This window comes from Vidua chalybeata, chromosome 5, assembly GCF_026979565.1.
Source record: "Vidua chalybeata isolate OUT-0048 chromosome 5, bVidCha1 merged haplotype, whole genome shotgun sequence".
NCBI classification, from domain to species: Eukaryota; Metazoa; Chordata; class Aves; order Passeriformes; family Viduidae; genus Vidua; species Vidua chalybeata.
In genome coordinates, this window is record NC_071534.1 from 32,612,823 (window position 1) to 32,634,116 (window position 21,294).

The 21,294-nt window shown below is 38.2% G+C and overlaps 1 protein-coding gene across 5 annotated transcripts in view; it reads right to left on the reverse strand.

Moving 5' to 3' along the window:
* TMTC2 (transmembrane O-mannosyltransferase targeting cadherins 2) overlaps window positions 1-21,294 on the reverse strand; it is a 238,626-nt gene that overhangs the window by 54,730 nt on the left and 162,602 nt on the right. For 4 of the 5 annotated variants that reach the window (XM_053942254.1, XM_053942257.1, XM_053942258.1 and 1 more), the window contains 4 exons: window positions 18,306-18,391; window positions 17,298-17,482; window positions 15,598-15,676; window positions 2,445-2,566 (listed from right to left, as the gene is read on the reverse strand). In XM_053942254.1, coding sequence (XP_053798229.1) covers window positions 2,445-2,566; window positions 15,598-15,676; window positions 17,298-17,482; window positions 18,306-18,391 — 472 coding nt within the window. Of the gene's footprint in view, window positions 1-2,444; window positions 2,567-9,386; window positions 9,451-15,597; window positions 15,677-17,297; window positions 17,483-18,305; window positions 18,392-21,294 lie in introns of those variants that run through there. The other variant, XM_053942256.1, reaches the window with a different exon arrangement.

The window sequence follows — 21,294 nt, forward strand, 5'->3', positions numbered from 1 at the left end:
TTGAGAAAGGAAAGGTATTTTATTTCCTATCATAGTGCAGTATTCAGTGTTCAAAGCTGTATGTAGTTCTTCTTGCTGAGACATGCTCTTCCACAAACACGGCTCAGATGCTCAAGGTACAATCCACACCACATATATCTTCCATTTATATCCCCAGAGAAATGCAAACAGTTCAATTCTACTATAAGGACTCACACAGATTTTTCATTGCTTCCTTCTAAAACTTGGGATAATAACACCAAATTTTAATCCTATACCTGCACTTTCGTAATGAGGGGACAAAATAAAAAAAAAAATAAAGTAGTGGCTCACAATGTTTGTACCCTTTTGGGATTTGGGGATTTTGTTATTTTGAAGAAAGTGTGAGACCTTGTTTCCCAGAATCACTGTAAGACTTTCCCTAACAGACCTCGTATTTCACACACTCAGCAGTCAAAAAAATTAACCCTAGAACTACTGGGGCAGGGGAGTGTGTGTGCATAACAAACAAACGAGTGAACAAAAAGAAATTTAGATTTTATTAAGAAAACTCTTCACTTCCTCTCCTGGCCAGGACGGGGTTAATTTTTGCAGCAGCCAGGAGGGCGCATGGCCAGGACCCAGAGATTATTCTATACCACCTCCCCATCCAGAAAAGGGGAAAGGGGGTAGCTTCTGGATCAAGGAGCATGGTGGCACAGTCGGGTATTGCCGGGGTTTCTAAACATTCCCATGTGAATTGCTCGCCTCTCTCGTACACTTTGTTATTGATACTGTTGCTCTTACTATTTGTTTTCTTATTTTATTACTGTTTGCAGTAAATTGTTCTTGTTTCAGCCCATGATCTTTACCTTTTGTACCTCCAATTCTCCTCTGCAGCCTACTGCAGTGGGATGGAAAGGGAGTAGTGAGAGAGCAGTGTGTGATTTGGAGTGTTACAGTGAGAACACTAAATTGGGAAATACTATTCCTAAACCATAACACTTCCCAACAGCAATTCCAATAAATTAGCACTTTTGCGTGAAAGATCTCCTAAGAAGAAGCCTAAGAAGGATCTCCTAAGAAGAATAACACTGACTTTCTGCTATTATTCTTGGGTCCAATATACAAAGATATCTGCTAGAAAAGCAAGATAAATAAATAAATCTTCCTGTACAACCTATTTGTAGTTCTGCTCTAGAAGGTAAACAGTGGGTGCATATATTTGTCAGTATCCCAGAAATTTTAACAGTAACTGGAAATTGTTAAAAAAAAAAAAAAACGCCTTTCCAGGATGTGGAGCTGACAGGCAGCGGGGATATGACAGTACCACCCTGACTTCCATTACAAGTTAAAACCTTCAATTTCAGGTAGCTTTTAATAAAACTCTACATTTAATATTACATAGTAACACATACCAATTTTTAAGTCTTTCAAACTGTGTTGTCATCTGTTACTCATACAGAAAACTTTTGTTATTCCTTCCCCTTTTCCAAATTCAGATACTTTTAACAGTAATGGATCTCCTGAAATTAATCATGTTGTTTTCCTCAATAAAAGACATTTTTTTTGCTTGAAGACTGGATAGCACAATCAAGACCATAGAAAAAGCTTATCACCAGGTGAATAGTTGAGGAACTTTCAGTGGAGGAATATTCAGACTGAGTCACAAGGACTCAAGAACCATACAGAGGTGTATCATTAGAGTACAGAAAGCAAATATGAACCTACTAAGGTAAAGAATGAAATCAAATGTAGAATAGATAAAAATGAAAGAAAAATGGGAATGATAAATGAAAAATAAAGGCAGTTTTAAAACAGAATTATTTGAATTAATAAAATAGAAATCCATTTCATCTTCAAAATGTGTGAACATCAAGGAGGAACTGGCACTTTGCTATAACTATCATAAGGGGTTAGTTTATCTGGAGCTACAAGCACACCTGCAGTCAAAAGTTAAGTAAATTTTACAGAAATAAAGAAGTCCAACTCTTCTGATTTTATAGAACTAGCTCTTAATAGTCGAGTCGTTCCTTTCATATGCTCAAAGAGATACTCCTAATGAAGTGTAAATTCAAAGCATGAGATGTTATTCACAAAGTATAGGTGACACTCAGCCATAGGCTGCTCCAACAGCCCTGAGTCAAACACTGAATATCTAACAGAATTAATTCCATTACTTGTCATGCAAAGAACTTATAATAAATGCTTTATCAAGAGAACTCCTTACTGTGCATTACAAAGTTTCTGTGCCATTACAACTGTTTTTTTCCAGCACAGAGTTGGTGCTACCTCAAGAATAGATGCATTGTCTCACACACACAAAAAAAACCACAATGCTGTCGAAGTCCTTAATTAAATGGAATAACTTAAACAGTGTGACAAACAAGGCAATAAGCAATTTTCAGGACAAAGCCTTCCCATCCCTTTACCTAGCCTACTGAAAGAACCTTAGACCACTCCCCAGGAGGTTCTGATAAACTCACTGTCAGAGCCAGCAGTTTTCCATAGGTGAGGTGGGCTGGGATGTGGTCGCTCTTGGATCGCAGTGACTCCACATACCAGTGCTCTGCTTCGGACAGCCGGCTCATTCTCATATAGGCTTCTCCTGCAGGGTCAAACAAATGCTAGTGAGAATGCCACAAATTTCTCAAGGTTTCCATAATTTGTTTATCTCATAATTTTCTATGTTTTAAATGTGAAGAGATCTAGAAAAAGGCCAAGTGATTTGAACACCTGCAACCACACCCACGTGCAAAAAGCCTTGGAGAAACATGAGTGAGAAGATTAAGTTAAGGCCTTATTAGAGCTGAAATAGCATAGCTGAGATGAAAACTATTGCTGGAAAAGAATTGCCAGAGAGAGCACCACCTGCTAAGCTTTAGTCAAAAGCAAAGAGCAAAGCAACAGAAATCTTACCTCATCTACTTTAGAAAAGCTACTTCTTTTCCATCGCTCTACATTGCAAATCATGGAAAAGCAGGGAGAACATGGAAAATGTTTGCATTTAATCATAATAACTCAAGAATCAAAAACTAGAGAAGTTTAAGAAAACAGTCCTGAAAGTATATTGATGGGAGGGGCAAGACATTAAAAAATATAATCTCTGAATGTAGCTATATTAGGTCATCTGCCACAACTTGTTTAAATTAAAATATAGCATCCATTAATTTAAAATTGCTAATCTTATGAAATCACATTCAAAATTACTGAAACTGGACATTTTTCAAGGTGAAATCCTTTACAATGAGAGGCTGAGGCAGGGAATGTTGAAGAACAATATAAGAACGGGATGTTATATTATATGTTTTTTTATACCTTATATATTAGTGTTAGATAATTGTAGTCATGAAGTTTTTCTCAGAAAGAGTTTAGCACACACAGCAAGAAAGTCTCTTTCTTCAAGAAGCAAACAGATTTCTCAAAGTATGGAAACAATCAATAAGAAACAAGTATGTAGTGGTGAAGAATAACAGCTTTCAGATTAACACTCTGCACTTACACAGCTCTTTCACGAGGACTCTGGATATAAATGTGCCCTTGCCTAGATCAATGACAGCTGGAAAATGCCAGTTGAAGTTTCAGGATTTCATCATCCCAGCAGCTGGTCCATTTCTAATAAATGACTAAGTATCTTCCAAAAATTATGAAGTCACAGGTTATCAAATGCTACTATTGGAGGATCAAGAGACTACACCTGACCAAGTAAAGATTAGCTAAGGCTGTCTCCAGGTGAGTCACAGCCTCCAGTTCTGCATTATATGGAAATTAATAACTGTGAAGGTACCAGGGAGAACCAAAGTTATTTAATCAAGATTGAAGCCTACTACCACACCCCTAAAACTTGGAGAAAAAGATTCTCCAAAGAGGAAAAATAACTAACTCATAGCATGGAAGCTACTTTTATCTCTTGATCTTGAATATTTACAGAGGCTACGGAAGATTTTCTTCATAAAAGAAAACTGGACAAAGCCAAGTCAGATTGTTTTTATTCTGTCTTTGTCACCAGAGGAGAAGGATCCCAGGCAAAATGTAGCACATCAGTTTGGAGTTTCAGGAGTTAGGGCATGGTGCATGCAAAATGACCAAACTTCAGACCACAGATAAAATGAGCATGATGTAGAGACAGAAGTAATGCTAAGCCAAGGCTAAGGGAAACTAATATGATTGTTAAGAACAAACAGACTTTTTTCAAACAAGCCTGCTGAATTTAGAGGCTTGCATCCCTGTTTGGAAAAAAAGTCTACTTGTTCTAAATCAAAGATCTACATATCTTCCTAAATCAAAGATCTACATAGCATTTCGTACTCGTGCACTGTTCTGGATATCTGATAACAAATACAGAAACACTTAAGTAATTCTGCTGCTGTTTAAGGCCAAAAAGACAGAACAATTCCCTCCAAAAAAGCCCAGGCTACATTAAAAAAAAAATCCAAACAGGCAAGAAACCCCAAAAGAACATGAACATCAAATTCAGTGATAGTAACATCACATGTGATCTCTTCACTATGTCAGCACTCATAAATAAGTGACACAACAATATACTTTATCTGCACAAAACAAAGTCATTAAGTGTTGAAAGGATGGAAGAAGCCAGAAGTCAAGCTATGTGCTCCTCTCAACTCCTCTCCCTAGCTGCACGGTTTAATTGCATGCTTTTACTTGATTGCATACTATTTTTCCCACAGGTCCTTGCTTCATTAGCATAAAGTAAATGAGGAATCCATATTATCCTTTTCTTTTCTTCAAGTGGAAAATTCCACCCCAACCTGTTACAGCTTGGCAGAGTTTCAAGCAATTAACAAGTTGCTTTAAGAGTAAAGTAAGCAGCCATAAGTGATGGAGCTATTATCTGTGGGTTGTAAAGGCTGAATGCACTGCCAAATATCAAATAGATGCAAGGTTCTCATCTATTTTTCATGCTGGATTCTGATATAAGACGAGACTAAAAACTTTGAAGTACTTGGAAATTCAATTTTTAATAGATTTTAAGAGCTCAACTACTTCACAAACTAAACTAAAACTTTGAGGACATTTCTGAGTGGGGGACCTAGAAACAAAGCTACAATATGTCAATCTAAATATCAAACTGTAAAGAAAGAAACTGCATTCCTCTGAACATCGCACATGAAAACTGGGAGGAGCTATTGACTTCCCTGAAGGCAGGGAGGCTCTGCAGAGAGACCTCAACAAACCAGAGAGATGGGCAATCACCAACCATATGAAGCTGACAAAAGGCAAATGCCAGATTCTTCACCTGGGATGAGGCAACCCTGGATGTGCAGACAGATCAGGGAATGAAAGGCTGGAAAGCAGTGCTGCATAAAGGGTCCTGGGCAATGACAAGCTGAACATGAGTCAGCAATGCCCTGGCCAGGAGGGCCAGCCCTGTCCTGGGGACGGCAGGCACAACATCACCAGCCAGGCAAGGGAGAGGATTGTCCTGCTCTGCTCTGCACTGGGTGGCCTCACCTCGAGTGATGGGGACAGTTTTGGAGGCTGTGATATAGGAATGATTTTAAATTATTAGAGAGTGCCCAACAGAGGACAATGAGGATGGTGATTACTATTTGTCCCAGAACACTGTATCCACCTCTATTATGTTCCCATAGGTTGCTGTGATCCACGTCACTCCCCTGTTGTCTGCTCCTATTGGGTGAAGGGGATTTCCACCCCTGTCTGCCCACCCCCTATTTAACCCCATGCCTTCATTGTCCATTCGCCATTTTGTCCTCGCGCCGTGCCTGGGAACAGCCATTCCAGCCACCGCAGCAGCCACATGGGAAATAAACGTTCTCAGCCACACAGGCAAGGTGTGCTTTCTCTCGTCCTTTGCTTCCTCTCAGCGTAAGGCTACGAAAGCCGTGTACCCATGCCGGAGCACTTAGCCCTACAGCTTCCGTGCACGCGGCAGCTTCGGTCTCACCAAAAGGCAGCGCCTAGCCGGGCACCCCAGCTGCCCGAGACCGGAGCGAAGAACAAAGGCCGCACTCTACAGCTGAACATTTTTTTCTGAGGAACCTGTATCAAGAATTCCTATACTGTAAGTAATTAGAACATAGCTTGCTACAGAAGGAAGCACTGTTAGGGGGTCTGTTATAAATGCCATCTTCTAAATGAAGAAAACAAGGAGTTGAAAATTGACAACATCTACCACCACTAGAATAGAATGGAATTCTATGGTCTACCAGAATTATGGATCATTCTATTCTCTACCAGAATAGAGTCAAGCAACAGGTAACTGAACTATTAGTTCAATCAAGTAAATTTATGCATTAGGCTGATGCAATTTAATAATAGATATGCCACCTTGAGATAATTTTCCATCAGAATGTCAGAGAAAACATGTATGGATTGATTGCTGTAATTCAGGATGCATTTGTGTGTCTGAGATTAAAATAAGAAAAATAATGCTATTTACAATCATGCATTCTTATAAACTTGGAATACAAATTATTTAGGCATTAGAAAGATAACAAGAGTTTCCATTGGCAGAAAATATGCAAATAAACACGTAAGCAGATTTCTATATTTACTTTAACAATTACTTTAGCAAAATCTTTCAAATCTCATGCTAAAAGTCTGAAAGATCACACACAGACACTTTATTAATAAAACTTGTCAGATCTGTAAGTTCAACAGAGGTAACAATGACAGAGAAAGAAATTCATGGCATTGAAAACCTTCAGCTTTAAATGGTCAGTTATTTCCAGTCCCTAATCTGTATAAACACACAGACATGTGCAGCACTGCCCCGCACAATGAGTGGTGCTAATGAATTCAATAGATGACTGGAGTAAAATGGGACCAATCAGTATTTCAAAACTGTTTCCAGCTTCACAGGGGTTAGTTCAGTTAGTTTTATGAACCCATTTCTTGTCTTATTCTATTAGAAAGATAATATATAATTAAACTGTAATTCTCATTTACTAATGTAATGCAAGAAAAACATTAATATGCAACTAAAACACCATTTAAAGAAGTGCATACTAAGTTCATTAACATTTCTATTAATACTTCCAAAGAAATCAGAAATAGGATACCTTTTAGCTAGATTTATACCACCAAAATTAAAATCCCTATACTCAAGTGGATTTTATTTGCCACATACTAGTTGCAAAACTACCATTCATCAACAGTATTTTCCCATATTTCCTCAGAATCTTTGGAATTTAAAAATAATATTTCAAAATAAAATTAAACAAAATCCAACAAAAATAATAAAAACTTACCCACTAAAATCATGCCAGGATATTAATTACAATTAAATATAGTTGATTAACAAAGCCTTAACAATCATTAACATATAACTAATAACTAGAACCCCATAACAATCTTAATAAACATTAAATATTTCAATTAAATAATAATGCTAATAAAATATTAGGTTGCTAGCAGCCATTTTCCCTAAAGGCTAATATTTTACTGGATAATAAAGTGGAATGTGTTTGTAAGAAAAATAAATTTACAAAAAGGACACAAGATTTTCTAATACATACCACATATTGTTAAAAAGCAAAAATAGTTAGCATTTACATGAATGTATGTTACATGGTTCTAGCTTAATATCTCATCTGTTGATTTCATGATTTTTCTGTTTCAGATGCAATTAGTCATACCAAGCAAAGGCCATATCCTGGTAGGGAGCATGCCAGACTTTCTAATCAGAAAGTACCATAGAGCTGTGGATGTAAAAGCACTGTATCTCCACAGGTGTAAGGTACCCATACTTTCAGATTAAGCAGATATATCCCTCCACTGGTCGTCCTTTTAGGACCCGAAAAGAGATTGCTGAAAAGACAACTAAAAATTATCTCCATAAAGGAAACAATGTAGGGTAAATCTGCCTTGCATCATCCTTGTATATGCTAATTATCTGCCCTTCCAATTTCAGGGTAGTAAAACTGTAATATAGAAAACATGAAGTTTGACATGGAGAAGACAACTCATGTCAAAACACAAAGGAAGATGGAGATGCCCTTTGAAAATAAAAATCTCTAATATTCCATAAGGATATAAATTTAACTTTTCCATAATTTCTTTTAATTGGGAGTATAAACAATTAGAAAATGATGGAGAGATCTGTGTCCCTGTGTGTCACAATACCACAAAGAGTTTGCGTCTTTGATAATACAACTATGCAGCTTTCTTGTGCAACTCAAGGCTGTAGATGTGCTTACCATAAAAATGCACCTCTCTAGTTATACGACTTCCCTCTTTCTTCCCTTTGGTACCAGTGCATAAAATAACAAAATAAATCTGGAAGCACACTTTGATGCCATACTATACTGATGTATAAGACATACTGCAATAAATTAACAGTTTTGGTTATAAGTATGCAGTGCATGCACATATTCCCTGAAACAGCTGAAGCATGTGAACATAGTGAGCATCAAGTTCTGCATAGACCAAGCATATTGTGGGTTAGTTTTTTTTTTTTCCTTTTACAGAATAATCTCCTTGAAAATTTCAAGGAATGTATTTTATCAGGGTTTTTGATAGATGGGAGTCAATCCACATTTACTTTGTCTGAACAAATTCTTATAGGCCTCAATTAGCTGAAGCAAAGCCTTATCTGATTTAATTAGACCATTAAGCTACTTTGAAGGAAAATACCTAACATAGAAAACAGATATAAATTAAGGACAAAATAAGATCAGTTGCAGCATGGAACAGCCTGGACATTGCACAGCTGTTTCCTGCTGTACAAAGGCTTCCAGTGAAAGAAGTATACTGACAAAAATAGAGGCATGGAGCTCACACAAGATAGGTAATTTCATTTTCATGCCAGTGTAGGTTTCTTTAAAACTCTATTAATAGAAGCACTTTCCATTAGAATCATGCCTCACTGGGATCCCTGTAGTCCATTTTCAGTATTGGACTATATTTTTGGTCTGCAAACATTATGATTATACTTACTTTCATATAAAACCCTGCCTGTTTAAAATAAAATTGCATTTCATCCTTAGAATCAGCTTTTTCAGACTATAACCTAAGAAAACTCAAGCATTTCACATTAAAATACATATCAATAGTCCAAAGAGCTAAAACTAAGAAAATCTAGGAACGGGGGCGGCGGGGGGGGGGGAAAACAAACATGCTCTCAAACATTGAATCAATTATCATCTCCAGCAATCCATTGCTGTAACCTTCATACCCAGCTTGACTCCCTCAAAGCAAAGTCAAAAAAAACAGGAAACACTGCAATCAGATTTAAGATTCATACTTAGAATCATAGAATCACATCAACTAGATCATTGCACCAATGTGTAATGTCACAAAAGTGTCATGTCCAGTCACTTCTTGAACTCTTCCAAGGATGGTGATTCCACCACTTCCCTGGGTAGCCCATTCCAGTTCTTGACAACCTTTTCAGTGAATAAATTCTTCCTGATATCCAGGCTCCCCTGGTACAGCTTGTTCTTGTTTCCTCTTGTATTGCTGGTTTCCCGGCAGTAGAGACAGACTCCCCAGCTGGCTATTTGCAGGTAGCTGAAGAAAGAAATAAGGTCTCTCCTGACTCTTCTCCAGGCTAAATATGCCCAGCTCCCTCAGCTGTTTCTTGTAGGACTTGTGCTCCAGGTCCTTCATCAGCTCCATTGCCCTTCCCTGGGTATTCTCCTCAATGTCTTCCTTCTAGTGATGGGCCCAGAACTGGACAGAGGATTCAAGGTGTGGACTCATCAGTGCAGAGAACAGAGAGTCAATAATCTCCCTGGTCTGGCTGGCCACACTATTTCTGATACAAGCCAGTATGCCTGGGCACACAGTGGCTCATGTTCAGCTGTTGGTGACCAACACCCCCAGGTCCCTTTTCTCGGGGCTGCTTTCCTTTCCACTCTTCCCCCGCCTGTGGTTGTTGTGACCCAAGTACAGGACCCAGCAATTCACCTTAGTGAATCTCATACAATTGGCCTTGAGCTATCATCAATCCAGTCAGTTCAGGTCCCTCTGCAGAGCCTTACTGCTCTGCAGCAGATCAATACTCCTAACCCAATTTCATGTCATCTGTGAACTTACTGAGGGTACACTCAATCCCCTCATCTGGATCATCAGTAAAGATATTAAACAGGGCTGGCCCTAATACTGAGCCCTGTGGAACATCACCAGGGACTGGCTGCCAGCTGGATGCAGCACGTAGCTACTTAGCTTTGGACACCAGATATAAACTACCACAGTCTGCAAAGTCTCAAAGGGGGAAGGGCTAAAGTATCAGAATGAGGGTGGGAAGGGGGAGAGAAGGAAGCCCAGAATTTTATTCCCATTATCATTGGAGAGGACACCATTCTTATTTCAATGGAACATGTAATAAAATGTACATATGGAAGAAAAAAAATCTAGTTTTAAAAGAAAAAAAAAAGACTTGTAATGTACACTTAGTAAGAAATTACTAGTAAAACTTCAAAAGATGCATAGGAAGCACACTGACTAAAGCTTAGGTAAGTGCAGGTACCATACTCTGCATAAGTTATGATGTGAGGTATGCAGTTCACAGCTTAATCATATCTGGATCTTATAAATTAAGTGTTGCACAGTAAAACTACACCAAAGGGTTTCCTGGAGTTCTAAACACTATTTCAAAATAATTCAATAAGAAAGTAACTAATGGGAGCAAGGGGTAAATGGGACAGAAGCCTTAACAATATTAACAGGTTTGTAGAAACAGCCACGTCCACCCAAAAGCATAATCAAGTAAAGTGGTAGCTATGTTATAATCATCAACACAGAAAGTCTCTCTGCATGCTAAGCCTTTGTACTTATGATACAAACCTCTGCACCAAATGTAAAATCTGGCTCCTCTTTTCTGGACTGCACATTTGTGTATGATTTGTTTTCTGTCCATGTGCAATCCAGCAAATTCACAAAGAGAAATTTAAACTTTATTTAAATTTCAATTCATGAAATGTATTTACTCCTGCAACGTTAGCTTTTTTGTGACGTGCATTTCTCATAAAAAATATTTGTAAGGCTTTGCCTGAAGTGCATTTGAAAATAGACATTCAGATGCTAGTTAGCAAGGGCAGATGAAGTGCCATCAAGATATTTGTCTTTATGACAGTATCTTGCCCATCTAAACCTGAACAATGCCACCCCACCATCTTTCTTGTTACTGTTTGGTATTAAAATAAAGCCTCCATGGTCCACTTCACACCACTTAACTGTCAGGAGTATGAATTTCTGTAGCAGGTGGGCTAGTGTGGTTTTAAAAGCAATGTAATACAATCAACTGTACAATATCAGATTTCGAGAAATGCAAAAGACATCTAGAGCAGAGGCTGATCCTTAAGCAATCCTAATATTGGCATTAAAGTGCTCAAGATCCCACAGGGACTTTGACCTCAGGCTTTAATTGAAAGTTTAAACAAAATATATTACCTATTTAATACAGCTGAGCTGGACTCTGGCCTTTGTAGTGCAAGTTGCCATGCCAAGCAAATTAATCTGTGTAACCTTAGCATGTACTTTTTAATTTACATCAAAGCAGTATGGTATACAGAAAATAAATACCAAGCCAACCTTATATACAGCTTGTTGAAGAATTATTTGGATTCTAGTTTTAACGTTTCAATTTTTAGTTGTTTTGGGTTCTCCTAAGGAAAAAAAATGAAAAGGTTTTGTTTCTTGATACAAAGCCAGAGAAACATATGGTTTCCTTAGCTGAGTTGTTGCACACCTGGCCAAATAAATCACAACAACAGGAGACCAAAATCTTCCCTGCAACTTTTTCATATGCACAAACTTAGAACATCTGATGCTGGTATTACAGCCCTGTCTTTTGTACCATGAAAAAAAATGCAAAGTCAAATGGATGCCTGCTTCTTGAGCCCCAATACTTCTTTTTCCCATTAAGAGGCAAGTTACAGAGTGTTTTAAAAGAATGAGAGTCTGTCAGGCAGACTGACACACCAGAGGAATGAGTCACTGGGCCTGTCAGAGCAAAAGGCCAATAGAAGCAAGCACAGGAAAAGAAGAGTAACACAAACAGGGAAAGCAGGTGGTGTAAAGGCTTAGCACTGCTGGAGTGTTAATGCTACTGCACTCAGAGTGCTGGAGTTCAAACCTGATTCAGTTTAAACAGTTCATCTCCTGTTTATTCTTTTTCAAGTAGGTCATGTACATCATACAGGAGAAAAAAAACCTTCCGAAAAATCTTCAATTACATGAATGAGTACTTATTAAAAATTAGAGGAAGTACTGTTTTCTTATATGACATGCCAATATGTAGCAATATGTGTGCCACTCAACCAAGCAAAGAGATTGCCAGAGACTGGGAATACAGTCATCACAGTAACAACCACAGCAGATAATCATCAAACTGTGACTATTCTTGGATTTCATGATAAACTGTGAAGACTTTTTCTACATGTAAGGAGATGGGGAAGAAAACTTCCTTCTGCTACTTCCCCAGTTTCTCCCCCTTCCTCCCCAGCAATGAGCATACAAGGAGTGGGAACAGCTCAGTCAGGTTTATGCAGTTTCAAGTGCACAAGACAGGACTGGCCTATTTCAGTTCTTCTAGTCTCCCTTTTAAAGGCAAAAAGTGGGCAGACAAGTTTATGTAATGCTGTTTATCAAAGAAAGTGTTCTAGCGAACGTGTTTATAATTTTGTCTTAAACATCGAAACAGAAATAAACACTCCAGGCAGTGCTCTGATACTCAGTGACACCATATGAGCTGCAAAGCAGATGCACTCCTGATAATGGATGTGGTTGCCTTGTTCTCCTGTCACACACAAAGCAAAGAGATGACTGAAAAGGTATTTAGGATTTATCTCACCCAAATCAAGCTAATAAGTCTAAGTCAGTCATCTCAGCTCTTTCTAGAGGAGAATTATGCTTGCAAGGATTATGTGTATATTCTTAAATAGATGTCTAAGTCAGAAGGGCTTCATTGCTCCCCAGAGGTACAGTTTTCTTTCCACACTATAAAGAAGCATAGCTACCTAGCTCTGTCTGGTCATCTCAGGTAGGAGAGACTAAATGCATCCATGTAGGCTTATGCAGACACATCCAGGACAGCTTTAAACAAATCAGTCTGAGTCCTGTTAATATAGCTATTCAAGACACTACCCAACTTTTGGATTGCCTTTGCAGCATAACCTACAAGCAACACTTCAGCAATCACTGTGAAGCAAGTTGTGTCTTCCCTGCAAAAGCTGCCATCACAAAAGCAATCAAAACACAAATATAAGCTATGTTAATGGTAAGTTGAAATTCTCAGAGCTCCACAAGGAGCTAAGATACACTCAGTTGACCACGTCTTGTTGTGCCATCAGAACATCCATGAAGTGCTGGCAGCAGCTTAAAGAAAGCAGAAGCCAGAGTATGGGCTAGGGAGATATGGGAGGAAGTACAACAGGAGCCAAGCCTGGGCAAAGGACTGAACTAGTATTTGTGTTTTTGTGAGTTAAAAAATGCAAACCCCAGGAACAGTGTGAATGTGGACATCACTGTGCTTACAAAGGAAATTGAGAAAGGCCTCTTGAACCTAAAAAAGCAACCAAAAAAAAAAAAAGGAAAATTCTGGAGAAACTTAGAGGTCATAGTAGTTTTAAAGGTAGAATCTATTCATTGGAAAAGAAAAAGGGTAGCACAAACCTGTTTTGCAATGGGACAAGCATTCCATGCTAGAAACAGCACTGGTTTATGTTTTCCAATTTTGTATTCTGAGGAATATTTTTAGCAGAATTATGAAAAACGTATCTACACAAATTTCAGAGAATTTGCTGAAGCACTGTAGTATTTCAGCAGTCACTATAGGACCAAAAGTAATCAGAAGTTTAATTCACACAAAGGTGACTGTTGATACCAACACCAAATTGATCAGCAAACACTGATAAATAAAACTGATAAAACAATAATTTCATTAAGACTGACAATGAACAAAAGTATAAGTAATAATCAATTTGTGCCATTTATGGATTTTAGCCATTGGCACCAATTTGCCAAAGTTTAGTGCTCAGGGAGAAGTAACTCTCCATTGCACTGTATGAACTGCTAAGAAAGTGTTTAGGCTGACATTAGATACTTTGTCACTGTGTCAAGAGAACTAATAAATCTAACATTTACATTTTTCAAACATACAACATCAGTTACAGCTACAATTTTACTTTTTTCTGTGCCCTAGTAATTGTAAGATACTAATCAAAGATGCCTTTCCTGAATAAGTAGTCAACAACTGTGTAAAAGCATTTGGTACCAACTAATACATTCCCTTGTATACGAGGCATTGATGGGGAGAACCACACAAAACCCCACACAACCCTTCCTGTTGATCCTAATTGTTTACACAGATACTTTTAATTGCTCCACTTTGAACTACTTTAAAGTAAAGGTTCTTACATTGTTTCCTATCCCAAACAAGAGAGTACTGGGCCAAACACTGAGGGTGCTCAGCAGAAACACATGAGCTTTGAGTAAGGATTCCACTTACAAGCATCTCTAGAACAATAAGAACCAGCCCTCCTGTTTTCAGATCTGAGTACTATAAGTAATAATGCATTTTATCATCTTTCTTTTATCTGTTTAATGTATCCCATATAAAATGTGATGAAGAATATGAAGAACTGAAATTAAACAAGAAACACCTCACAGATAAATTGTTAGGTTTTTGCAGTACTCAAAAGACTCCTAAAATTTTGAAGGACAGATGTTGTAGTGTACAGCTACGCAAATGGAGCAAAAAGGCTTTGTGAATTTGAAATGGGAGTTTCTGTTTCCTAAACCTAAAGCTGGAGTTTCTATTCTGTATTTTTATGTGTATTCATCCTTCCCCCTGAAGCTATTCCCATTGGATTTTACCTATAATGTATTCATACTGGGCATTGTTCTATTGGTTTCACCTTATCTCTTATTTTCCCCTATAAAACCTGTGACTCGACCCCAGACCATTGTCACTTGTATGTGCGGCGTTCGAGCAAATACAACCTACTTTGAACTGCACAACAAGTGTCAAATCTCTTGAGTCTCTTTATCCTGGTCATGATCGCGCTCTCTAAATAACTCTGCCTGTATCAAACGAACCCCCAAAGGTGTTTGTTGCTTCTCTCCGGCTGCTCCCGGAAGCGCCTGGCCAGCGCCCTGGGGAAGAGGAGCCGGGCGAAAACAAGGAAGTCGGAGAGAAAAGAAGCAACAGAAAGATAGCTGGTCCTGGAAGAAAAATAAGAATTCTCTCATTGTAGGTATCTAAACTAAAGTATATATCAGCTGGTAATAAGTTTTTGGCACAACCTAAAAAAAAAGTACAACTATTGCTCTCGGTCTGTTTGAACACCTTGTTGGTTTACAAGACATTTCAAAATCTAACACCCATAAACCCGTGGGCAAATAGGGCCCCCAAAGTAGTGTGTGAGAGATTCTGGAGACCAAGAAAAACACTAATACATGCATTCTAAATGTAGAACTGCTACACTGACACTCCTAAAGGCATCCAGTGTCTAATAGTCTCATCATTTACTGTACCTTATCCAGCATTGCAGTTGCTGGCAATTTAAGTACTGAACCTAGTTTGCTTGTACTGAAAGTAACTATTTTTGGGTTTTATTAGGTCATTAATTTTAGCATCAGTTGCCTGGATAAGGTCTTTTGTTTCACCCTAACTCCTCAAATATCATTCTGAAGCACAAACAATGCACTTACCCATCATGTTATATAGGCTCTGTGGTGCAAACTGCCTCGGCATTTTCTGTATTGCTTCTTTGTAAACCGTAAGGGCCTCCTGCAAAGAAACACACAGATGGGAAAACACCAACTTAAAGGGCATCCTTTCACATATAAAGTAAAATCAAATTATCTTCCTTCCCCAAATGAAAGGTGCAGGGATAGAGAAAACACATTGACATCAAAAATGCCACAGAAAGTACAAAATTTTTCCTTTTTTTACCTGAATTTTACCAAATTCAGTGAAGCTTATAGACAAGAAATCAAGTTAGTTCAAATATTGCAACTTTTTTCCTGGTAAAAGTAACAAAGACATTTTTTTATACTTCTTAATGACTGATGAGTTTATAAACATAAAATTCAGTAGGCTGTGAAAGAATACAGAGTATTTTTGATCTGAAGAAAAAGGACATTCTGATGATTAACTATGCTAAGTGACCTAAAAATAAAGAAATAATTGTCTACTGTCAAATAATAATAAAGCATAATCCTTACAACTGAAGCCTGCTCTATAGAAAGGATGAGATGCACTATGAAATTAAGAAACCCAAAACTGGAATCCCTTTGCAAATTGCTGTGCCTTGAATTCAAGGCAATGCTGTGCCTTGAATTATCATTCATTCCCCACTTTGGATGCTTGCTGGTCAGTCTGTTAGCTCTGCATCAAGCAGTCACATCTTACAAAGGCTGCAGTGACAGCGAGGATGAAATCTGAAGTTTTATATTCCTAAAAGCTCTTGTATCTTGCAGGTATTGAGCTCCAAATCTACACTCTATTGGCTGTGCAGACAACATGCTGTTGTTCTCTTCTCTGTATATATGCATTAGATGTCTGTATTTTAACCAATTAGTAACTCCATCTGACAGAGCTGGATGCAGCAGACAGATGACAGGGAATCTGTCTAGCTTCTGCATGCCTGATCTTAAACAGCTGACATAACTGTCACAGTCAGGAACACTTTACATGGATCAAAACCACTCACAACTCCTGTTCTGAAGTATGCCTGACAATGCAAAGAGAGAATTAATTTCTTTCAAATACTGCTAAAAGTCAAACCTCATGTGAATGTCCAGTTTCAGTTAAGTTCATCAGGGAAAATGGAGAGGAATCACAACAGTCACAGTTGCATGTGTAAATGAGATGGGATGGCTTAAGGTGCAGTTTATTGTTACATTAAAAATATCCAACCCACTTTAGCACTGAGGTCAAGTTATCTGAAAATAACACACAGTGGGATGTTTTTAATCACTGAAGTTTTAAATTATTTCAACAGGGTCTTATTTTTAGAGACTTAAATGCAAGCATAATTGCACTTTTCCAGCTAAAGATGGACTTACTGTGTTTTGAATTATAATGCCTCTACACTTTATGTCGACTGGCCTTTAATCAGGTTTAATCAGGCTTTATCCTTGCATACCAGCTATAGGTACAAAGCCAAAACCAATGAATTAACACATATCAGATGTGACCACTGCTAATGTTGACATGATGCTAATTAATAGCATTACACCAGTGGCTGTAGAGAACAAATACTCTCTGTAGAGAATGCTAATCTTGATCTGGCGAAATTCAATCAGTTCATGTATGTGATATATTTTGAAAGTCTGGGTGGAAGCAGTATGTATTATTTGTATTTGAAAGTTTTATAAATATATTATATACAAATCTGGAGTCTTACCTCATAGTGTCCTTGTTCATGAAAAAGTTTTCCTAAGTTATAAAGACAGCTGGTAACAGAGCTTTTGTGAGCATGAGGATCCTTCAGATTTTCATCAGGGATCTCTGAACACTTCACAAAAGTCCTCCTGGCTTCCTCTGTCTTCCCTTGGTTCATCAGGATGATACCAGTATTTAAATAGGCAGCTGTGAAGAGGGAAAAAATGCTCTATTTGAATGGAGCATTATCTACTGCTTCAATTCTAAGTAGTATCTATCAGGTAGAGAGCCTGTGGTTATCTAATTTGGTTTTTGAATAACACAGATCACTCATTGGTATGAGTGTGAACATGTAACATAAGTGAATATATAAAAGGTAGAAGCTCAGAGACAAGGAAATAAGAAGGTAACTATAAAGTAAAGAGGGAAGGAATCACTGGTTAGACAGAGTGTTGCATTTTGTTCATCTTTTTAGGACTGTATAAAGCATATAGCACCACTGTTTGAAGTGTTACCAGAATTACACATATACATAAGAATATATATACATACAGAGAAGATTAATACTGAAGGTACAAAAGTCTCAGCCATCTCAAATACCACCGCTTAATTTTGGAACCTGTTTTGGAACCTGGCAACACCCAAATGATTATTCTCCATATTCCCCAGGCAAGAAAGAAAAAAATATTTGCATTATTCACTCACATAAATATCAGGGACTGGCTGTAAGAGACAGAAAACAGGAGCCTGAAAATTTGGGCAGTAGTATCTCTGACTCAACACCCCAGTTCAGAAGCATTTTAAGTTCTAGTTGTGTGGCTGAGTGTTAATATATCATCTGCTTCTTACTTGTACCACATTAAATATAGTCGTTTACTAATAAACACTTGCTGTCTAGGGCACAATTTCACATTTTGCTTTCTGACTTAAAAGTTTCTGGAAAAAAAAGGAAGTATTATTAAAGAGTAGGAAAATTTTCTATGAAAACTATAGTCAATATTATACAAGCTTGTGGAGTCAAAATACTTACAAGCTAGTGTGGGTCTGCTACCAATTGCCAGTTTATAGTAATGCAATGCCTCTGAAAACCTGCTGTTTTCCTGAAGTAGTAATCCTCTGCATAAGGGGAAAAAAAAAGGAAAAAAAAAAAAAGAAAAGAGAGAGTGAGGTGTAAGGTTACTACAAAGAGTAACTTGAAAACAAATACTGAAAACAATACTTGGGTAACAAAGTAAAATATACTTACTAGTATTTCAGAGACACAAGCACTCACTAACAGTTCAGTGTGAGAATTATTCCATGTATAAAGGTGAATTCATAGACATCAGGTGCATCCATATGGCTTTAACAAAGCAGACGTTAAACAGAATAGTTTTGGCTTTCTTGAAAACCAGGAGATTCATTTACTCACTTGAGAAAATGTTAGTCTGCAAGACTTTTTAAAGTGGATAGAATATGATGGAGATATTTGTAAGTCATTAATTATTAGCCAGGCATTTTGTCTTGACCTGAAATAAACTTTTTCAAATGCATGATAAAGTTAAGCACCCAGCCCATCATGTGCTAGGTTAAGGATTCCCCTTGTTGAGCAATTTCACTAGATTATTCACTGTACAGCTAAGCACCTGCAACAGTTCTGGTTTTTCCTATATTTATTATACTCTGAATAAATTTACTGAAGAAGTATTAAAAATTATACTGATTATTTCCAGTTTCATAATAGATAGGCTTTAATTTAGCTTTCAAGACAAACATCCTTGTGAATTACAATTTATATCAGCTACCCACAAATTTCTGAGAAGTGGTCTAGACACCATTGACATGAATGTACACTGTATGCTAAAATGAAGGCCCAAAGCATTACAATTTTCCAAAGTTTCAGAAGACTGAAAAAGAGCATATACAAATATATTAAAACCGGAATGATTTAAAAATCCTTAAAAATTAGTCATTTTGGAATGGAGACTCAGACCTCAGTATCCAGGGGTAAACATCTCTTATTATTTAACTCAAAATATCCAGGAAAACACAGCTCTTCCTCTAAGGTGGAAGTGGTACTATATTTATTTGTAGTTTCCCTAACCTACAGCAATTTTCTTTTCTTCTTCTATGCTTTTATCTGCTGAAAGCTTTTTGAAATGCAAAGAGCTTGGAATTCTTTTATCTCCAGTCTCAAATCAGAGATTTTATTTCCCTCTAACATCTCAGGAAAACTTTTTAAATTAAACCAGTAAACTTCACAGGATGAAAGGAGAAGGGCAATTAGCTTAAATAGTCACCATCTATATTGTTTGCTTCTTCTCACTGGGTTAGGATTTAACAGAATTGAGAAATATATCCTCTTTTTCTTCTATACTATCCTATCAGTATCACATGACTTCATTTTGAACCTGTTTCACAATTAACTTCAGATTAGGTAGTAAATTGTCGCTTTCTCTCTCCGACTTCCTTGTTTCTGCCCGGCTCCTCTTTCCCGGGGCGCTGGCCAGGCGCTTCCGGGAGCAGCAGGAGAGAAGTGACAAACACCTTTGTGGTTCGTTTGATACAGATAGAGCTATTTAGAGAGCACGATCATGACCAGGATAAAGAGACTCAAGAGATTGGACACTTGTGCAGTTCAAAGTAGGTTGTATTTGCTTGAATGCCGCACGTACGAGTGACCCCGCTCTGGGGTTGATTACAGTTTTTACAGGGGAAAATAAGAGATAAGGTGAAACCAATAGAACAATGCCCAGTATGAATACATTATAGGTACAATCAAATGGGAATAGCTTCAGGGGGAAGCTATTTAGCTATTTTAGGTTTAGGAAACAGAAACTCCCATTTCAAATTCACAAAGCTTTTTGCTCCGTCTGCGTAGCTATGCACTACAACATCTGTCCCTCTTTTTTGTTTAATAAATTGAATGGAGCTTTGGGGAAGGAGAAACTGTGGCTATTAAACTGCAGTGTCGTCCTGTTTTCCATCCTCCCACCATTCTCCTCCCGTGGTGGCAGCAGCAACTATGACAGGTGCGGAGGCTGCAGACTTGGAGGAAGCAATGCTAGAAATGATTCGCTTAAGAATCCCAAATGATAGCAAAACTAAAAAGATTGCAACTACAAAATAACAAATGTCCTTTAGAAGGGACAACACCCACCCAGAAAGATCCCAGCCTTTAAACATGCCCTTGAACCAGTCCTCATTCTCCTGCTTTTCTGGAGCCAAATGAGGAGCAGGAACATAGGAATTGACATCCTGCTAGTCTGAAAGAAAAATGAAATCACACAACAGGGTAAACTTACTATAAAATTCTGCCAGGATAAAGGAAAAACAGGAATTAGGGTTCTCTTCTTCCCTTGCGGCGTTTCCTGTTTGATGCAACTGTGGGGTCTCCAACAACCCCCTGACCCAACCCATTTGTATCATCACGCAGGGTGGAGCTGCACTGCCCAATTAGTTTTTTTGCTGGTTGGAGAAATCTCCCCCCCACTCCCTCCCCCCCTGAGGAGGCACTGTCCCCCGAAAGGGGCACTGGCTGATGAAATGGCCTTCCTCACTGCAGTAAAAACACCTGCATTTGGGAGGAGGAGAACTCGATGTTGGAGTTTCTGGGGTTGCTGATGTCAGAGCAACCACTTTTTCCTGAGGACTTTTCACCAAGTCCTCTGCCATCAGTGTGGCTTTTCTTGTGCACTCCTCGATGAGCCGATCCAGCATAGGTGGAGGTGACGCTGAAAGAGCCATGATGACTCGCCGACAGGCATCATTTGCATTTGTGGTAACAATTTCTAACGTGATTTCGTCTCGTGCTTCTTGCCCTTCCACCTTTTTTCGACTGTGTCGAGACTGTGTCACTTGATCAACAAAATCCATGAATGGCTCTGAAACAGATTGCTTGAGAGCAATATAAGGTATTATAGGTTCCTTTGAGGGCATACTAAGAAATGCCCACTCTGCTGCGTCTTTTGTGAGGTCTAACACTGGTTTTGGAATCCCTGCTGCTTGTTTTTGGGCTTGTCTCAAATCCCCCTCACCCA